Source organism: Vigna unguiculata, chromosome 4, assembly GCF_037176805.1.
Source record: "Vigna unguiculata cultivar grain cowpea cultivar isolate G323 ecotype 2 chromosome 4, ASM3717680v1, whole genome shotgun sequence".
Lineage (NCBI taxonomy): Eukaryota > Viridiplantae > Streptophyta > Magnoliopsida > Fabales > Fabaceae > Vigna > Vigna unguiculata.
In genome coordinates, this window is record NC_140795.1 from 45,352,050 (window position 1) to 45,371,210 (window position 19,161).

A 19,161-nucleotide genomic window follows, 5' to 3' on the forward strand; every position below is an offset into this window, starting at 1 on the left:
TTGATTTAATGTAAAACTTAAAAATGTTATGAAGAAAATTGGTAAAATATGTTGGGTTATATATTCTTTCATATGTTTTGGTTATATATGGGTTATGGTTATAATCATAGTTATTGAGAGATTGTGGTTCATATGATTATATGACAATAAATCTCTCATACTTATTTTATATATATATATATATATATATATATATATATATATATATATATATATATATATATATATATATATATATATATATGAGTAGTATTAAAAAAATACATTTTTAACCCGTTGAAAACCTAAAAGACATATAATTAGCAATAAAAGAAATTAAGATAGAATCCAATCTCAAACATTAAAAATGTCTTAACTTTTTAAATTCACCACATTTACATGGTCACTAAAATCGTGTTCTTTTGCATTCATTATTATTCAAAGAAATTATCAAGTGCTGATTTGCGATGTGAGATGTGTTCTTTTGAATCTATTTGGAGACGATGTGAAGCACAAAATTGTAAGATTAATGTTTTGAGGGGATCCCACTAGGTTGAAGAGATTTGAGAGTGGACAAAGTCATTTTACACAAATAACCTTGCTTTATTTTCATATTATCACACATGAAATGATGCAGCCACCATGGACATAATGTTTTGGAGGAATCAGATATGTTTTTTGGGAACAGATAGTGTTGTGGTTGAAGGAAGATGGAATCAATTTTGTTGTGATTAAAGGGAGATGGAATCGATTTTGTTGTGGTTGGAACCGATTCCAATCGTCTTTTTTTTTCATTTTTAGTGTTTAATATGTCAAATATATTTTATTATTTTTTATTTTGATTAAAAAAATTTAAACTTTATTATTAAAAAATAAATTTACTAAAATATTTCTAACTCATTTTAAACATCGCCTTCTAATCGACCCAAATCAATCTTTTCACCTTCTCTCAAATCATCACTCTCGTAATAACATATCCTAAAATAACATAACAAAAAATATCTTAATATCTTAGCTCATAACTAACAAAAGGTTAGTTATTTTATCTATCTCGGTATTTTTGAAAAAAAAATCTTTTCTTTTAAATACTTGATTCGAAGAGTGTCATTGTTCCCGAATCTAACACAATATCCAAGGACTCTGTCAAACGCACACATGGCAGATTAAGTTTAAGTCCCTGTTTTGTCCCTAACTCACTCACTAACTCACACGCACACTTTTCTCGTCACTTTCCTCTTTCACTCTCAGAGTCAGTCAAAACCCAATCACAAGCTCCCCAACTGGCCAACCAGCTGGCTCTCCACACTCAAAATCTCACTCTCACACTCCGTGTTGCCTCTTTCTCTCTCCAAAACCAAACCCTTCATCTATATATTCAAACCAAAACCAAAACTACCCAACACTCCTACTCAAAAAAGAGAACAACATCATCAAAACACCACCCTTTACATCATTAAACTCACTCTTCCTACTATACTATGTGTGGATTGTACCATTTTTCCTCCGAGCTCTCCACTTCCTTCGATTCTTCATCGCCACCGTCCGTCGCATTCTCCGATGAGGAGGTTCTGCTGGCAGTAAGGCATCCCAAGAAGAGGGCGGGCCGGAAGAAGTTCCGGGAGACGCGCCACCCAGTGTACCGCGGAGTGAGGAGGAGGAACTCCGACAAATGGGTCTGTGAGGTGAGGGAGCCAAACAAAAAGAGCAGGATTTGGCTGGGGACTTTCCCCACGCCGGAGATGGCGGCGCGGGCACACGACGTGGCGGCGATGGCCCTCAGGGGCCGGTACGCCTGTCTCAACTTCGCCGACTCCAGGTGGCGGTTACCAGCCCCTGCCAGTGCCAGCGCCAAAGATATTCAAAAAGCAGCAGCAGAAGCTGCTGAAGCTTTCAGACCAGACCAAACTTCACAAAACAGTAACACAAGACAAGAGTGCCTGGAGGCGGCGACAAAAACAACGTTGGAACAAGGTCTGTTTTACATGGAGGAAGATCAGGAAGAGCAAGTGTTGGATATACCTGAGCAGCTCAGGAACATGGTGCTCATGTCCCCGTCACATTTCTTAGGGTATGAGTATGAAGATGCTGGTTTAGAAGCTCAAGATACTGAGGTGTCACTGTGGAGTTTCTCAATCTAATACCGTGTTTGGTCTGATTTGCTTTTTGCTGCTAGTTTTGGAGTGTGGAGTGTCTGTACTGTTTTTTATTAGTAGTACGGATACCAGTTATATATATAGGTAGAAAGATTGAAAGGGACTAAAAGGATTTTCTTTTGTAACCCTTTTTGTCAAAGTATCTTATGAATCAAGTGCTTCTTCACTTACCTTCAAGTTTATATATGTAAATTAAATAAAAGAAGAATCTTGTTTGTGGTTATTCATGTCTGTTATTGTGGAATATCAAAGTTAGTTATTTGTGTGAAAGGTAAACCTCAAACTTGACAGAACCGTAATGGTTTTGCCAAGTGTGAGATGGGTCCATCACAAAGTAAGACCACACTTTATCCTCAAAGATATTATTAAATGAAAGGTTGGCTCGAAAAAAGCAGATAAGAAGCAAACTCCTTGTCCTGATTTGAGTTGGATTGAGTCAACCTATTCAAATGGAAACTTTGTAATAATCTCAACTCAACAACAGTTCTTCATGGACCGAAGCATGTTGAAAAAATTGACTCCTGACCCTGCAATAATGCCGCAATAATTGAAGAGAAATTCTTAGCATTGGAAAGTATGTCTTCAGACTTTCCTTAGGAGACCAAATTCACTTTCTCTATCTTTACAATATGAGCCACGTTGCCCACTTGAACACGGTTTCAAGACCTGTTCCCCTTAGAATAGCCAAAACCAAGTTTCCGATTTCTGAGAGATTCTATTAACTGGTTTTTATACCTGTCATGTCTTTCGTTTGGTAGTGACCTGACCTGAGCTAAGGGACCTATTTCATTGTCCCAGTACTAACTTTAAAAATCAACAAAGTAATCAGAAACTAGAAACTGATATACCTAGTATGATTATCCTTTTTCTATGGGAAATATTGTTCACATAGGGTATGTAACACCAAAAAGCATGTTCGACAGAAGAGAATAAAAATAATTGGAAAAAAAAAACAAAACTGCTGAACATCATATTTCTGAGAAGAAAATCATGAAGAGTAAATTAAAAGAGAACACGCAGAAAAGGTATTGAATGTAAAAGTGTCACAGGACAAACATAGCTGCTCAAAATGTTTTGTTTGGCTCCACTTTTGCAAAATCAATTCAGATTCTCAACATTGAAGTCAAAGCAACACAGAATTGCTTCCTGCTTCCTTCTTTTCATGTTGATACGTAGCAGCCATGAAGCAACAACAGAACATTGTCAAGACAAAAGCACAAAGTGTCTTGTGCAAATACCCTCTTAGAATGAAACATGGAAAGTCCTTGTTCTGATCTTCTCAGGTTATGCAGACCTTGGATGGGATAATAACCTTTTTCAAAGGACTTCAACATCTTTCAGCCATGTGCTTCACAAATCATGATGTATACTCACACATCAAGCAAGTAACAACATTCATACACTCCAAACAAGAAACCACTGTGACCCATAAGTGTTGGTCTTGCAGTAAGGTGGCTTGTTCGATTATCCTTGTAATTGAGGTTTTTTGTTGTTTCTTTCTGGTTATTGTTGGATACATTCTTGGTTAATCCATATTATTGTGATATTGTTCCATTCAAAGAAATATTATAAATCAATCAATTTAAAAACTTAAAAAATTAGGTGTCATCTCCTGAATTATATAATTCTAAATGCATTTCTATTCGTGTGAGAGAGTACAAGAACTCACAAAGCAATGTAAATTTTGGAGATGGCAGGAGTTATAAATCAAAAGACAAAATAAATATTTACTAGACACAAAATATAGACATAAAAAAGTAAAAATAATGAATTAAACATGTGGTTCAAATATAAAGAACTATAGATAAATCATTCTTACTAGACTACTAGAACTTTAACGGAATTAAATTATATATAAAAAAATTAAATATTTAATTGTTATAGTAGATTAATTTTTAAAAAATAAAACATTTTAAATAAAATTATTTATATTAAATTGAATTATAACTTATAAAATTAAAAATATAAGTACACATACATACCCTAGTATTTATATATAACAAATAACGAATATATAAAACATATTTTCCTATTTTATTTTTAATTATATTTTAAAATTAAAAAAAATCAAAGAAAAATGAAAATAAATTATTTAAATGCTAGAAATGTATACATATATTTCACCAGTAAAACACATAATAATTATAAGGAAAAATCTTTCAACATCATATTATAACCTAGCAATTATTTTGTGTAACCGTCATTGTTATAGCTATTAAATTTTAACACAATTTTTATTTTCATTTTTAGTTGCAAAATTGTAATCTTGATTTTTCTCTATTTTCCATTTTTAAATATATATATATATATATATATATATATATATATATATAACAATAAAAACTTATTTTCTATTTTATCTGGTTTATATGATCTTTTTTTAAAAAAAAAAAAAAAAGAGATGTAACATTTTCAACACTGAATAATTGAGCCGGCTCTTGAACTTAAACAGTCTCACTAATATTCTTTTTATCAGCCAAAGCATCACTAATATGTGTTTGGTGTATTTTCTTTGAAGTGTGGTTTAGAATCTAAGCAACTTCAATGATGTTGAACAGGTGCATAAGCATTGCAAATGAATTAAAATTCCACTAAGAAAGTATCTCATACAAGAGGAGAACAAAATGTTACATGATCAAAGGCACAGAAACCATCGTGTTAAGCATTTCAAATAAACGCATGCACGAGGAAAATAGAAAAAAAGTTCTGATGTACAAAATCAAAGTATGCAGGTAGCAGAGCATGTGACATGTTCTTCATCTGACTGATCCAACCTCTGCCAAGTTGTGTCATCAGCACTATTTTACCTTCTTTAGCATAGCTGAGGTTCTAAACTCAGCATCATCCCTTACAAAACTCCACCAAAGAAATGTAAGAGGAATGCTTGTTGCATGCCATAGAGCATGAGCGTCCACATATCCCATGTAAGGTGGGAAGTCATATGTTTCCAACACCATAGCCAAGCCACCTCCAACCACCACTGTCCATAACTTCCACCGCGCCGGATGATTCGAACGAGCGGCGCAAATGGCCCAAATAACAAGCTGGACAACAACCATTCCCATGCAAACTATCCTGTTCAAACCTGGGGTGAAAAAGTCAACACATCAGCTCAAGTCCCCATAACAATGCAGCATCATTACCATAGACTTTGGATTGGATAGACTTTTAAGTATCACTTGCAAATTGATTTTGACTTGTGGAAGAAAATTACTTTATTTTATAGAGTTAATAAGAATTTTGGGTAAACAGGGTCTGAATGAATGTGAAAAGGAAATGCATCTTCCATCTGTGTTCAGCATTGCTAAAAGCACATGAAATTCAGATTAAGGATACATGTGGTCACAAAAGCAATCAAGGAAGTATGAAGCGTGTAATAGTATAAGATGTGTAAAAGAAAGTACTTCGTTAAAGATAAAAGATTACCATAAGCAAGTTCATAGAAATTCAGATACATGATATGAGTTGTCACAAAAGCAAGCAAGGGAGCGGAAATCATGACTCGTGTAGCCTCATCCCTCACGTTAAAACATCGCAGTATTGTTAGAATTAGAGAGAATCCAAGTAAGGCCACAGCAGAAGAAAGATCCAGCTTCTCTGTTAATTCCACGGCTCTACAGATAATGAAGGTAGAAATACACGCCAAAAGTCAAAAGGGGAAAAGAAAAAGGTTAAAACATAATCACAGAACAGCTGATCTTCTTTATTATAACCTAATGTCTGAACAAATGAGAAGTAAAATGGCAGCATGAATACCTAAGATATCAGAGTCTATTTCTTTATCTTTTACCTGTTGAAAGAAATCACTTAGTGATTCTGGGCACTGTGATTGTGGGTTACATTTAGAATATGCTAGCGATAGTTTATGCATAATTGCTTCATATAAAAATATAAAAACCTTGTGATGCTGAAACATACATTAGAAAAATTATCCAGATTAATCTCTTAGATTGTAAATGTTGGTCACTTTAGTCCCTGACTTTTACAAGTTAGTCCTTAGTGTCAATTGACCAATGCTTACAATTTCAGGGACTAAACTGGGGGTTTCCTCATATTTATATAATGAATTTAGATCATTCTAGCATGAAAATCCAATTTTTATGTCACTACTCGAAATACATACACAGGAGTGCCTGGAAAGCAATAATAAGGCACAGTGCCGGAAACATCTGTGCTTTTGAGGATTACTGCTTCAATAGCACTGAATCATAATTTTACAAATACAGCACAAACCATAAAAGGAAATAATTCAAACAACTTACCTACTATGAAAAACAGCACTCCACAACCATGAATTCATGGATAGAATCCCATAAATATGCCACAATCCAGTGTACTCATAGTAAGTCTTCTTATCTGTCCTCAAAGGCAACTTGTAGTACACAAGAATGAAAAAGGATACCCAACCATGAAATTGAACGGCAAGATTGACAGCAGACAAAGCAACAGCAACAGGTTCCTGAAATCATGCATAGCATATCCACAACACAATCAAAAACTGAAACAATCTTATCAATATTATCATTAAACCTTGCGTTAGAGATTCATGAAGGAACCTGAATTCCATAAACACGCCTGAATGGCCATTTTCCATGATACTTGACGGGCTTGTCACCAAGTTTTGTTCTTTCTTCCTCTCTAGCTAGCATACAGTAATAGCTACAGTCAGTGCAACAGTCCCATTGTTTCCACCTCAGGTAGAGGGGTTCATGCATATACCATGGACCGTCAATTGGTTTTCCATCTGATGAGAATTTACAATGTTGAAAGCATCTATCCCCTACACATCCAGTTTTCTTACACTGCTCCACACAATCTCTGCAATTTAATAGTCACAACCAAAATAGAACATATGTCAGGCAAGTCAAAAATAGAGCAAAGGATGACTATTGTACTGTTATTTAACATGGAAACTACATAAAACCAGCAGTCAATATCTTACAATACAGGTCAATGCTGAATCAATCAGCAGAATACATATAGTTTTGCATCTACCATTCTGCTTATTATTTACTTACTACTGACAAGTGACTATATTTAAGTGTCGCCATTTTCTTATTATTACAATGCATATCTCAATAACTAGATTTTCCAACTCCTTCATGAAAGCATAAATGTGGGAGTAGCTTAAACTGAACACAGGCACTATGAATATATAAAAGTCTGTACAGTATAATAAAAAGAATAGGATTCGATCAGTCGAAGTTTTGAACTATAAGACTTGTGCAAAATGTAAACAAGAATGAAACCCAACCAAGCGTCTAACAAAAGTTAAAAATCAGTTGCCATAACTTTGGAATATACAAGCTTACTTATTGCAGTGATCTCAAAGTTGTTGTTTATTAGTTAGGACATACACAGTTGAAATGTGAGATTAATCCTTATATAAAATAGTGTGCTATAGTGGCATAGCAACCACAATAGGAGCCGTAATAGCAGCATTCTGTGGCACTATAAACCGCTTTGCTGATGGTATCAAAAATTTTGAAGAAGCCCTCCAATATATTAACATTAGAAGGGTATTATGGAGGTAATTTTGGGATTTGGATAAAAAGGGTTTCAGGTTGTAGAAAAACCTTTTAAAGTACATAGCTATCATGCCTCACTTGCAAGTACTGCATAACCCTGTGCAACCCTCCAGTGACTCTCCGGCAACATCTAGCCGGTTTGTTTACTTTTCTCTTGTTCTCATTCTTGTTATATATATTTTTTATTATCATCTGGTACATACCATTTACCTATTTTCAATTTTAAATAGTCGTATTTTAAATGGATGACCATAAGTTCTCTTAAAATTCACCATTTCCCTCATCAAAGATTTCCTTTAGTCTTATGTCATCTTTATGAATACTACAACTAACAACTAATATACCAGTGCCAAAGGCTCCTCGCTCCAAAAAGGTGAGGGAGGATAATGTACATGGTCTTCAACTTGAATAATATGCAATGAGACTATTTCTGGACTCAAGCCCGTGACCAACATGTCACCAAGACACCTCCATAAATATAAAATTATAGTTTAATACGAATTTATTTCACCTTTGAACTAAGTTTCAATCATAAAATTAGTCAAGCCATACACATGTTAAATAAGTCAAGTCTAAGCTTCATATTTTTGCCCAAGCCATACTCAAGTTTGAAAATTTGTCTAGTTCAAGTAAATGAGTGACCTAAGGGTGAAGAAATCAATAAATAAAAGGGTTCATACTGACAATAGTTTTACACATATAAAATAAATTCTACTTATTAATCCTTAACTACGTACCAGTGCTTTCAGGTCACTTGTTAGCATTCTTCTTAAAATACAAATAATAATAAATGTCATTTATTCCAAACCAAAATAAGGCACCTCTTGATTAGTACAGAATACAGATATCACTATCTAAAATTCTCCAACAAGTAAAAGAGATGGTTCTGCAGCTTCTACTAACATGTTAGGACATTAGTGAAAAGAAACTGTAATACAACTTGCCCAACACTTTCAATTACTTAAAAAACACAGGTATTAAATGGATTTTGTTTTTCATTTTTAGTATAAGATATTTCCCTTTTCATGAAATAACTTCTACTTTTGTTTCATTACTCATCAGGCATCATCCTATGCCACTCCCTGCCATTTGCCAAAAAAAGAAAATAACCCATCATTCGCATTCTAAGCCTAAACAACACGACAACATTTCCTATTACACCCGCTAAGCAGTGGAACTTCCACAAATTATCAAAGGTAATTAAACAAACAATTGGAATTCAAAGAAAAAACAACCAAAAAACTAATCATGTAACATAAGACAACATAATCTCAAAAAAGTCTAATCTCACACCTATACCCTCCATGCTTAACAATTGACAACAAACCAAGTAAAAGAAGTGCATCTTCATCATTCAATACACCTATGCCAAACCCGAGATTTCTACAGTCATACAAACCCAACACATATCACACAAATAACATTACCTTAAAATTTCCAACTCCACCCCAAAACATTTCTCAACGGGTTATTATTATTATCAGAATACATATACTTTCTGGTTCATCTCCTTTCACCTCATTTCTTCTTCTTATATCTCTTAATTTTCATTTCCAATCGCATCATATATTTATATCACACTTATCACTTTCTCTCTCTTCCTTTATTTGTTCTCTCTATACCTTCTTTATTCTCTTCACCCATACACCCCCATTTTTCGGTGTCCTGTTGGTATTCCCTTTCTTAACAGAAAAACAACATAAAATCCAAGTTCCAATTTTTACTATACCCAAAACATGGAAAAACCAATCCCATATTTCTTTGCGTTTCTATCACCTAATCAAGCGCTTAGATTAAAAAATTGAAATCCGGGATTCTCGAACTCTAACTATATATAGAAAAATGGATATCAAGAGAGAGAGAGACTAACATGTATAGTGGATCGGCGTCGCCCTCGGTGGCGTCGAGGGGCCAGAGGAGTAAGAATACGACGACGGAGAGCAGAAGAGATCGAAAGGGACTCATCGGATTCGCTCGAAAGCAAAAGTCAAAGGCCGGAGGGGAAGGAAGAGGAGGAGAAGGTTCCGGAGAGAATCGACGAGGAGTTTTGCATTGACGGAGAAGGGCGGCGGTGGCTGCAGTGACAGTGGAGCGCGGAGGCGGCGGTGGCGGCTGTTGATCTTGAAAGGGAAAGAGTGAGTCAACTCGGAGCGAGTTGAGAGAATGGTGGTGTGGTGTTGTGTGGGTGGCCAAAACAGAACCAGAATCTCGTGGGGAGATGAATATGAATATATGATATGATATTGATATCTCTCACAACATTATTGTTATTTTATCATTAAACTTGTCAACAACACAAATTGTTTTTTATTTAATTTTCATGTGATTTTAGCCTTTCAATCACTCATCAATTATTTCAACTATAACCTACGCTATTTATAAAAAAAAAAATACCTAACAATTTTTTAAAAGTATTACTCATTTTAATTATTTACATCTAAATTTATCATCAAAAACGAATAGGTGTGTTTTTTTATTTTTTTGAAGAGATAATTCAATCATGATTTATACAGTCTTATAATGAATCTCACCTTTATCATGTTTCTAAAAAATCACCACATTTATTACTTCAATGTACATTGAATTATTTAAATATATATATATAAATTAAAAATTGAACTTTATAGTGATGGAATATGAAATCTCATTTAAAGTAAAGTCTCTACCAATGTTGTGATACCTTAAAAAGAAGAGTGAAGTTTATTTCTGATTATTGCTAGGCTTTGTATTTTTATTTACTGTTTCTTGTTATGAAATAAAGTGAATAATAGAGAGAACAATAGATAATAGAGAAGAAACAATAGAGAATAGAAAATAAGAGAATAGGGAGCAACTCATCTGTGTATTATTATTGATAGGAAGAGTCCTATTTATAGATACAATATGTAATCCATAAAGGAAACAAATCAACTTAGTTAATACAAATATTTACCATAAAGAGTAATGAATCATATGAGTAAATATATCAAATCAATGGACAATCATTAATTCATAACACTCCCCCTTGAGTGTCCATTGATAAAGAATGTGCCTCGTTAAAACCTTACTAGGAAAAACCCTTTGGGATAAAAAAAAACCTAGTGAAGGAAAAAGAGTACAACATTCTGTATTCTTTAATACAATATTGTTCATCACATATTCTATTTCTCCCCCTCATGTAAACTTACATCATTAAGGTGACAGAGTCCGAATTTGTCAGTCATTTGCTCAAAAATTTTTCTTGGCAAAAACTTCACAAATAGACTTGTCATATTTTCAGATGAACGAATTTTTGGATATCTATATCATCCTTTCAATTGAACAATACACTATTGTCTTCATATATGGTTGTTGATTCCATCTTTCTCGGGGATAGTCACAAGTTTCTTGCACATGTTGAATTATAAACCTTAACCAAACATATTCACAACTTTTCTCGTAATTTTGTATGATTAGACGATGTTGCTACTATGGTTTGTTTCATATACCTTCATGAAACCATTGTGCTACCACATGTGAACAAACATCTTGTTTGTGATCAACCATTGTGACATTGTAAGAATATGTAAAATAACATGCATATCCATAACCCATTAGTCTGAATCTGAATCATTTGGATGGAATAAGCTCATATTCGTAGTACCCTTAAAGTAACGAAGTATATGTTTTACTCCAAACCATTTTTTTCTTGTAGTTGAAGAACTATATCTTGCTTAACAAATTTATAGCAAATGCAATATTAGATCGAGTATAATTCGCAAGATACATTAGTGTTTCTATGACACTAAGATATGGTGCTTCTAGACCAAGAAGATCTTCATCATTTTCTTGGGGTCTAAGAAGAGTCTTTATCAACATCTAACGACCTCACAACTATTGGAGTGCATAATGGACATGACTTGTCCATTTAGAACATTTTAAGCACCTTAATCATATAAGCCTCTTGATGTATAAAAATACTTTTATTTAAATACTCAATTTTCTAATTTCAAACAAGACTTTGCCCTTCAAAGATCATTCATCTCAAATTCTTTCAATTGTCTTGTGAGCTCATTAGTAGTTTCAACGATGTTTATGTCATCTACATAAACAATAATTATGAAAAATTGATTTTCTAATATTTTCATATAAATACAAAGACAAAAAGGATCATTTCCATATCCTTATTTTAATAAGAACTCAATAAGATGGTTATACCACACACATCCTTGCTTTAATCAATAAAAGAGCATATTCAATTTTATTGAATAACCCTTTTTAGAATTTGTCTTGTTGGGCAAATAAAATCCTTCAGGGATTTTCATATAAATATGATTCTCAAAAGAACCGTACGAATAGGTTGTAACATCATCCATTAGATGTAAATGCAAAACTTGTTGTGCAACTAGGATAATCGAATATTGCAATGTTGTTGCATCCAATACTAGTGAACATGTTTTTTCACTAATCAATACAAGGTTTTGTGAATAACCTTGAGCAACCAATTATGCTTTGTATCTAACAATTTCATCATTTTTAATTTGATTTTTGCGCAAAAATTCATATGTACCCAACGGGTTTCATAACTTCAGGTGTGCGAACTATATGTTCAAAAACCTTTCGTTTAGCAAACAAATATAATTATGCTTCTTTGCATATTTTCATTTTGGCCAATCTTTTCTTTGCCGACAATCTTCAATGATCATTGCTTATTGATCCTCATTGTCATTCATAGCATTCATCGCTATGTTATAAGTAAAAGTTTCATCAATGTTAACTTCATTTTGGTTTCATATTATATGATTCATGACATAATTTATTGAGATCTCATCATTTTCAACCATTTCAGGTACCTGAGGTTCTTCTGGAACCGAACCATTAATTATGTCAAATGAATCTTTTGGGATTTTAACCTTTTCGATTAGGTTATTTTGCATATTAGCCCCCTTTCTCATTCAAGAGTTTTTATCTTTGGAACCAATCGGTCTACCACGCTTCAAACGTGTTCACATGAGTTTTTCAACCCTTTTTTATCACATCATAATAACTGATCATGTCAAACAAGGCAATCATTTTGATTTGTAAACTTCTGGTTTACCATGACATGCATTTAAATTGTAGTAATAAACTTGTAGTACAAACTATAAGAGAATGTTGATAATTTCTCCAATACACTTTCTTTTTCAACTCAATCATAGAGATATAAAGATATTTCATATCTTTTTCATTGTTTGTCTCGATATAATATCCATTTAGACAAATATCATTGAAACTTAATAAGTTTCTATTCAACTTCTTGGTAGAAGTATAATAGTTCTTCTAGAGTCTTCAAATATATTTGTAGTACTATAAATAATACTAACATCGATGTCTCACATTATCAAACAAGAGAAAATTTTATTACTCTTGAGAATTGTATAAGTTGTTGCACAATCAATAAGACACATATCTTTTGGTACTAGTGCAAAACATTCATTTTTCATATAAACGTAAATATCAATATGAGATTTTTTTTTCAACACTCTCATAATCAATTAGGTGATCAATGCTTTCATTTGCTTTAGCAAAGAAAATAACAATATTAAGATGAGTAGCATCCATATGGCCATAATCAGAATCACCATCTTCATAAGCAAAATGTGTTTCTATGTTCTTCTCATTATTTGTAGGATGCTTTGGTGTACAATAAGTACAACTCAAATGGCCTTTAACACCGTAATGATAATATATACTTTCATCTTTTTGTCAATATTTTCACATTTTTCTTTTCCTTTTTTTTCACATTATTATGCCACTTCTGGTGACAAAATGTGTCTTTGAAATTTTCTTTATAACCATGTCCATAATCAAGATCACGATCACGATCACGATCATGAAAATATAAATAAAATGTTGCTACATTCACTTCTGGGAATGGAGCAGAACCAATTTGGACAGGTTTCATGATTTTCTATCAAAAGCTCATTGCTTTTTTTTTTTTCAGCCATACAAAGGCATGAAATAAATTCATAATATTGATTGCTGCATTCACTTCTGGGAATGGAGCAGATTAGGTGGATCTCATGATTTTTCATCAAAAACTTTATTGCTTTGTCCAGCCAGCCATACATAAGCATGAAATAAATTCATAATATTTGTGAATCCTTTTTCACAATATTTTTATCGCATGAGCAAATTAGTTGCTTAGATGCTTTATTTCTTTATTTAATGGTATCCAATTATCCATTGCATCTAAATGTATTTCAACATTTAAAATTCAATATAAGGAATTCTTCTTTGCAATATCAAGGGTCACAAATCCAAATTTTGCAACGTTTCGCGTGTTTAGAACTAACACATAAAATAATAATATTAATAATAATAATCATCATCAAAATAATAATATTAATAATAATCATCGTCATAATAAAAATAAATAATAAGACGGAGATGAAAATTGATAAGGTCAAACAATTCTTATCACAAGAGGAAGAATATAAGGTAAAATTATAAATTGAGAAAGGATTAGAAAGAGCCTGGATTGAGACACGCAAAGCACTGTCCTTAGAGAGAAAAAACTTCCACTAGTCCTCAATTGGAGCATCGTGCTGATAACGTGTTATGAAATAAAGTGAATAATAGAGAGAACAATAGATAATAGAGAAGAAACAATAGAGAATAGAAAATAAGAGAATAGGGAGCAACTCATCTGTGTATTATTATTGATAGGAAGAGTCCTATTTATAGATACAATATGTAATCCATAAAGGAAACAAATCAACTTAGTTAATACAAATATTTACCATAAAGAGTAATGAATCATATGAGTAAATATATCAAATCAATGGACAATCATTAATTCATAACATTTCTAACATTTTAACATATTATAATATTTGTACAGATAAAGGATTAAGATTAGGAAGGGTAAATGAATCTGTTTTTGCGTGTATTATTTTAAATACCAACCACAATCTTATTTTTAAATAATAAATGCATATTTGATCATTTGGATTTTTAAACCTCACGTATTAAAAATGGTTATGCATTAAAAAATTCCCCAAATATTATTTAGATTTTTTTTAATACTTAATGTGCTGATTAAAACTAAAATAATTAAAATATAAAAATTATAAACTACCAAATTTGAAGGATTTACTTACTGTATATTAAGAATGTAAAAAAAATTGTACTTTACCTAATTATAGACTATCTTTTATATATATATATATATATATATATATATATATATATTCATGGAAACATTGTTTATTATATAAACAATAAGTAAAAATGTAATTAAATTTCTTAGCTTATTATACTATTTTCATATTGATCGAAGTATAAATTTAAAAAAAGAGGTGATAGCTTTATTTTATTCAAAAATATGAAAAATAAATGTAACTGTCCTTTTGAAATTTCAAAAGAGTAGGAATGTTATTTAAGAAAAATATTAGAAGAAACGAGTCTAATTTTTTGAATTTTTTATGTTTAGAACACATATTTTTAGAAATTAATTTTTTTCGGAGACAAACATTATGGACAGTAAATTTATTTTCTTAACCCGCATAGTTAATTTATTGATTCAGTTAGCTAAACCTGCTAAATTTATGAGCTTAATTTGCTGACTTAAAAGTCTAATATTTTGGAAAGCCAATGTTAAATAAGTATTCGACTTAAAATGGAAATTCATTTTTAGTTTCATAGCTTTTAATTTAATAGATTTCAGTGTGATAAAAATTATCTTAAAGAAAAAGAATTATTATATTTGAAATTTATAATTTTTCGATCTTAATATGTCAATATAATATTATTAGGTTAAACATTTGAGATATTATTTCTTGCCAAATTTGAACTTTCGTTACAGTTTTGTTTCTGTTCTGTACTAATAAAATGTTAGTCAAATTAATTTCTATAACTTCTTTTTCATCCATGTAAACAGTTTTGACGTCTTTGACTTCAACTTTATTACTAAGATTAATCATCACATCCAAATTCTTCTCTTTAAAAATTTTAATTTTAAAATACTGTTACAATTTTATTATTTTATTATTGATTTAGACTCTTGAACGATATAAAAACAAAACAATAAAATTTAAGATTTATAAATTTTTTATTTCAACATGCTAAATAATTCATTTATTCATAAATTTTATGAGTTCATCATGTTAAATTATTTGAGACCTCTTAAAAATTTTATATCATCAAATATGTAACAAAACAATAATACAATGATAATAAGTGCAAATACAACTTTTAAAATTCATATTTATAATATAATACTAGTATGATGCTAATATATGTTCGTATTTTTTAATTTTTATAAAAATTTAAGTTAAGTTAAGAATAATAAAAATATATAATTAACTTTTAAATTAGTTGTTAAAATTAAAATTAAAAAAATAAAATATGTATTCACATCAAGGTTTTTAAATAAATATTTAAGATAAAAGAGATTTTTAAAATAACGATTAAAAATAAATTATTTATAAAATAATTAATTTTTAAAATAATTAAAAGTAAAATTAAAATAATGAAATATAGATATAAAAGAAGATATTTTTTTATATATTGTTATAATTATAATATATTTATAATTTATGAGATTAATTGGATTATTATATTATTTATCATCATCTTTTTCTTTATTTATATTTAATACATAAATAAATGTAAATATTACGTGGTAAACCGATTTTCTAGAATTAATCATTAGATTATAAAAAGTAAAACCACCAAGTATTTTTAATTTAAATTAAGTGGAAAGTATAGGCTCTTAAGTTAAAACAATCAACATTATCTCCCAAGTTTAATTTTAATAATCTTTGCCATTCTTTTTCCAAACATGCTATTAAATAGTGGTTAGAGATTAATAAATTGGTTGATTTGTGTTCCTCCTGGGCCATGGGATTTCACTTTTATTTCATGCATATGCTCTCCAACCACTCTTCCAACGGCTTCCTAGGTTTTCTAAAGATTATGAATTGTTTTGTTTTTTAATGATGCATCACTCAACATGTTGTGACGTGTTTTCTATTTTTAATGTTAAAAAAAAAAAAAAAAAGGTACAAGTGTAGTTTGTTGTTTTCCAACTTTCTAATAAAAAAATGGAAGATAAAACATGTCAAGCACAAACCATAGAGTCACGGGAATCCTTAGATAGTGAGTTAATTCAGTGTTTATTTAATATCTTCTTTAACATAAGATTTGTTTTATGCTTTGTTTATATAAATTAAACACTGTAAGAGATCTTTTATTGCTCTCTACGTGGGATAAATTTGAATGATAATGACTTGTTTTTATCAAAAGAGTTTGGTAATATCTTAAACATACTTCTTTTGGTACAATTAAGATCTTTTAATGTTCAGTTTAAAAAATATAGATTTAATAGTGATTTTGGTTTCTATATTTGTAATTTAATTTTTTATTTTATTTTGTTTACTTAATATTATTCTTTAAATTTTTAAAATAATTTAATTTAATACACTCTACTATATCAATGTTAATAAAGTTTAAAAGATAATAAACTAATATGATAATATAATCATTCGGTCTTTTTAAGTGTTTATTGTTCAATGTAAGAGCACGAATACAATGAAAAAAATGATGCTAACATTTGTAAAATCCTAGAAAGTGATGTTTTAGAATGATAATGATTTAAAATTAGTGAGACTTCTTATAAACGAGTTTCATTATTTTAAAACACATTATCTATCTAGAGAGTTCATTATTTAAACAATTTCTTCTTTTGAGTAAGTTCATTTTTTTTCTTTTTTATTTTGAAATAATATGTTTTCATCTTGTATGTGGCTTTTTTACACTCTAGGCATATATTTATCTCTTAAAGATCATAAAATTACGCTCTAATTGTTTATCAAACTCTTCTTTGTGTAGATAGAACTATTTTAGACTTTGAAATTGTTAAAGGGAGAGCAAGATTAGGAATCTACTCTAAGATAAGGGAAGCTAATCATTTAAAAGTTATCAGTTTTCTTAAAATATTAAGTCTTGCTTTTAACATTTAATTTGGGATATTCATAATTTTATCTTTTTGTAAATAGGTGAGAGGTGACAAATTTATATTAGAAAAATTATGGTAAAGAGTAAAAGAATTGATTCTTTTTTCAAGATGAAGGTTTGTAATGAAGATGAAAAAAATACATTTACGTCATCTAAAATTAAGAAACTTCATGGAGAATCCAAAAATTGAAGAAAACGAAAAACAACTCTAAGGTTCCTAAAGTTACATATAAAGAATTTAAAAATGCTTTATAACATGATATGGGGAGCGTCTTTAAATTTAGCAATACATATAAGGTAACTTTTTTTTAATATATTATTGTTGATGATAAACTTTATGTTACTCTTTCAATATATTATTGTCATATTGTTTGAATTATATTGTCATGAGTGCTTGTTTTGAATAGAAAAATGATGTAAAAAAATGAAAAATAATTTAATTAAAAAAATAATTTATATATAACAAATATAATTTAGCCCCCTAAAATTTGTGTTTTCGAGTCCCGCCACTGGATGAGGTTATAAGTATAAAAGTGAATCAATGGAATGAAATGTTTAAAGTTGAATTGCACCTTTGTTTTGAGCCTTGGCTTTTAAGGAAGAAATGCAGTTTTCACTAGTAGTTTGTTATGCATTGACTAAAGATATGTGTTGGTCAGAAGTTATCATTTACTCTACTAGGCTACACACTTACATAAAGTGTCATAGTCTAGGTGGCGAGGGTTGAAGAGAGTTCTTATGACGAGATTAAGAGTGAGACCTCTAATCTGGCGATGTCATAAGTTAATATTGCTCTTCCCTTACCCAACTTTAAAGCCTAAAATAACTTTATTTACACAAAACCTCTAATCTGGCGATGTCATAAGTTAATATTGCTCTTCCCTTACCCAACTTTAAAGCCTAAAATAGCTCTATTTACACAAAAAAGAATTTGATAAACAATTAGAGCATGATTTTATAATCTCTAACAAATAGTTATATGCCTAGAACATAGAAAAACCACATATAAGAATAAAACATATTGCTTCAAAAAATGATAAAAAATGAACTTACTCAAAATAAAAAATTATTTAGTCCAAAATATTTTTTAACTTCTCAATCTTGTTGTGGTGCAATTTGTTTTTGAAAATAATAAGAGATTAATGATGAAAATTGAGATAGAAAGAGGAGAAAATAGGAGATGGTGGTACACAAAAGAGATAAATCAAATAAAGAAGTAAAAAAGAAAATACAACCGAAAGGAAAAATTTGATTTTTAAATTTAAAAGAATAAACTAAATTTATATAAATAATATAAAAATATTTTATTAAAATATATATAGAAAAAAAAACATTGGGGGACGTGTCATAACATAGATTCGCCTTTGGTGTGAACAGATAGAGATACAGGTGTAGAGACACCTCTTGATATTAAGGAGTCAATTGTTTGGACGATGAGCGACATTAGATCATGTTAGGTAGTATTGTAATAGAATCATAATATAATAGTTTGAGAATGCATATAAGTAATATTACTATAGTCTTATCTTGTAAGACTTACTAAT

At 30.4% G+C, this 19,161-nt stretch overlaps 1 protein-coding gene and 1 pseudogene across 1 annotated transcript; one reads left to right on the forward strand and one right to left on the reverse strand.

Moving 5' to 3' along the window:
- The first annotated feature begins 1,360 nt into the window (after nt 1-1,360).
- LOC114181127 (dehydration-responsive element-binding protein 1E pseudogene) lies at nt 1,361-2,355 on the forward strand (annotated as a pseudogene).
- Nucleotides 2,356-4,677: 2,322 nt separating this feature from the next.
- On the reverse strand, nt 4,678-9,882 carry LOC114182342 (uncharacterized). Its single transcript, XM_028069202.2, has 5 exons — nt 9,531-9,882; nt 6,689-6,950; nt 6,395-6,591; nt 5,559-5,746; nt 4,678-5,217 (listed from the first exon to the last, which is right to left on the reverse strand). The coding sequence occupies exons 1-5, from the start codon at nt 9,623-9,625 to the stop codon at nt 4,931-4,933; spliced, it is 1,029 nt and encodes a 342-aa protein (XP_027925003.1). The 5' UTR covers nt 9,626-9,882; the 3' UTR covers nt 4,678-4,930.
- Nucleotides 9,883-19,161: the final 9,279 nt, after the last annotated feature.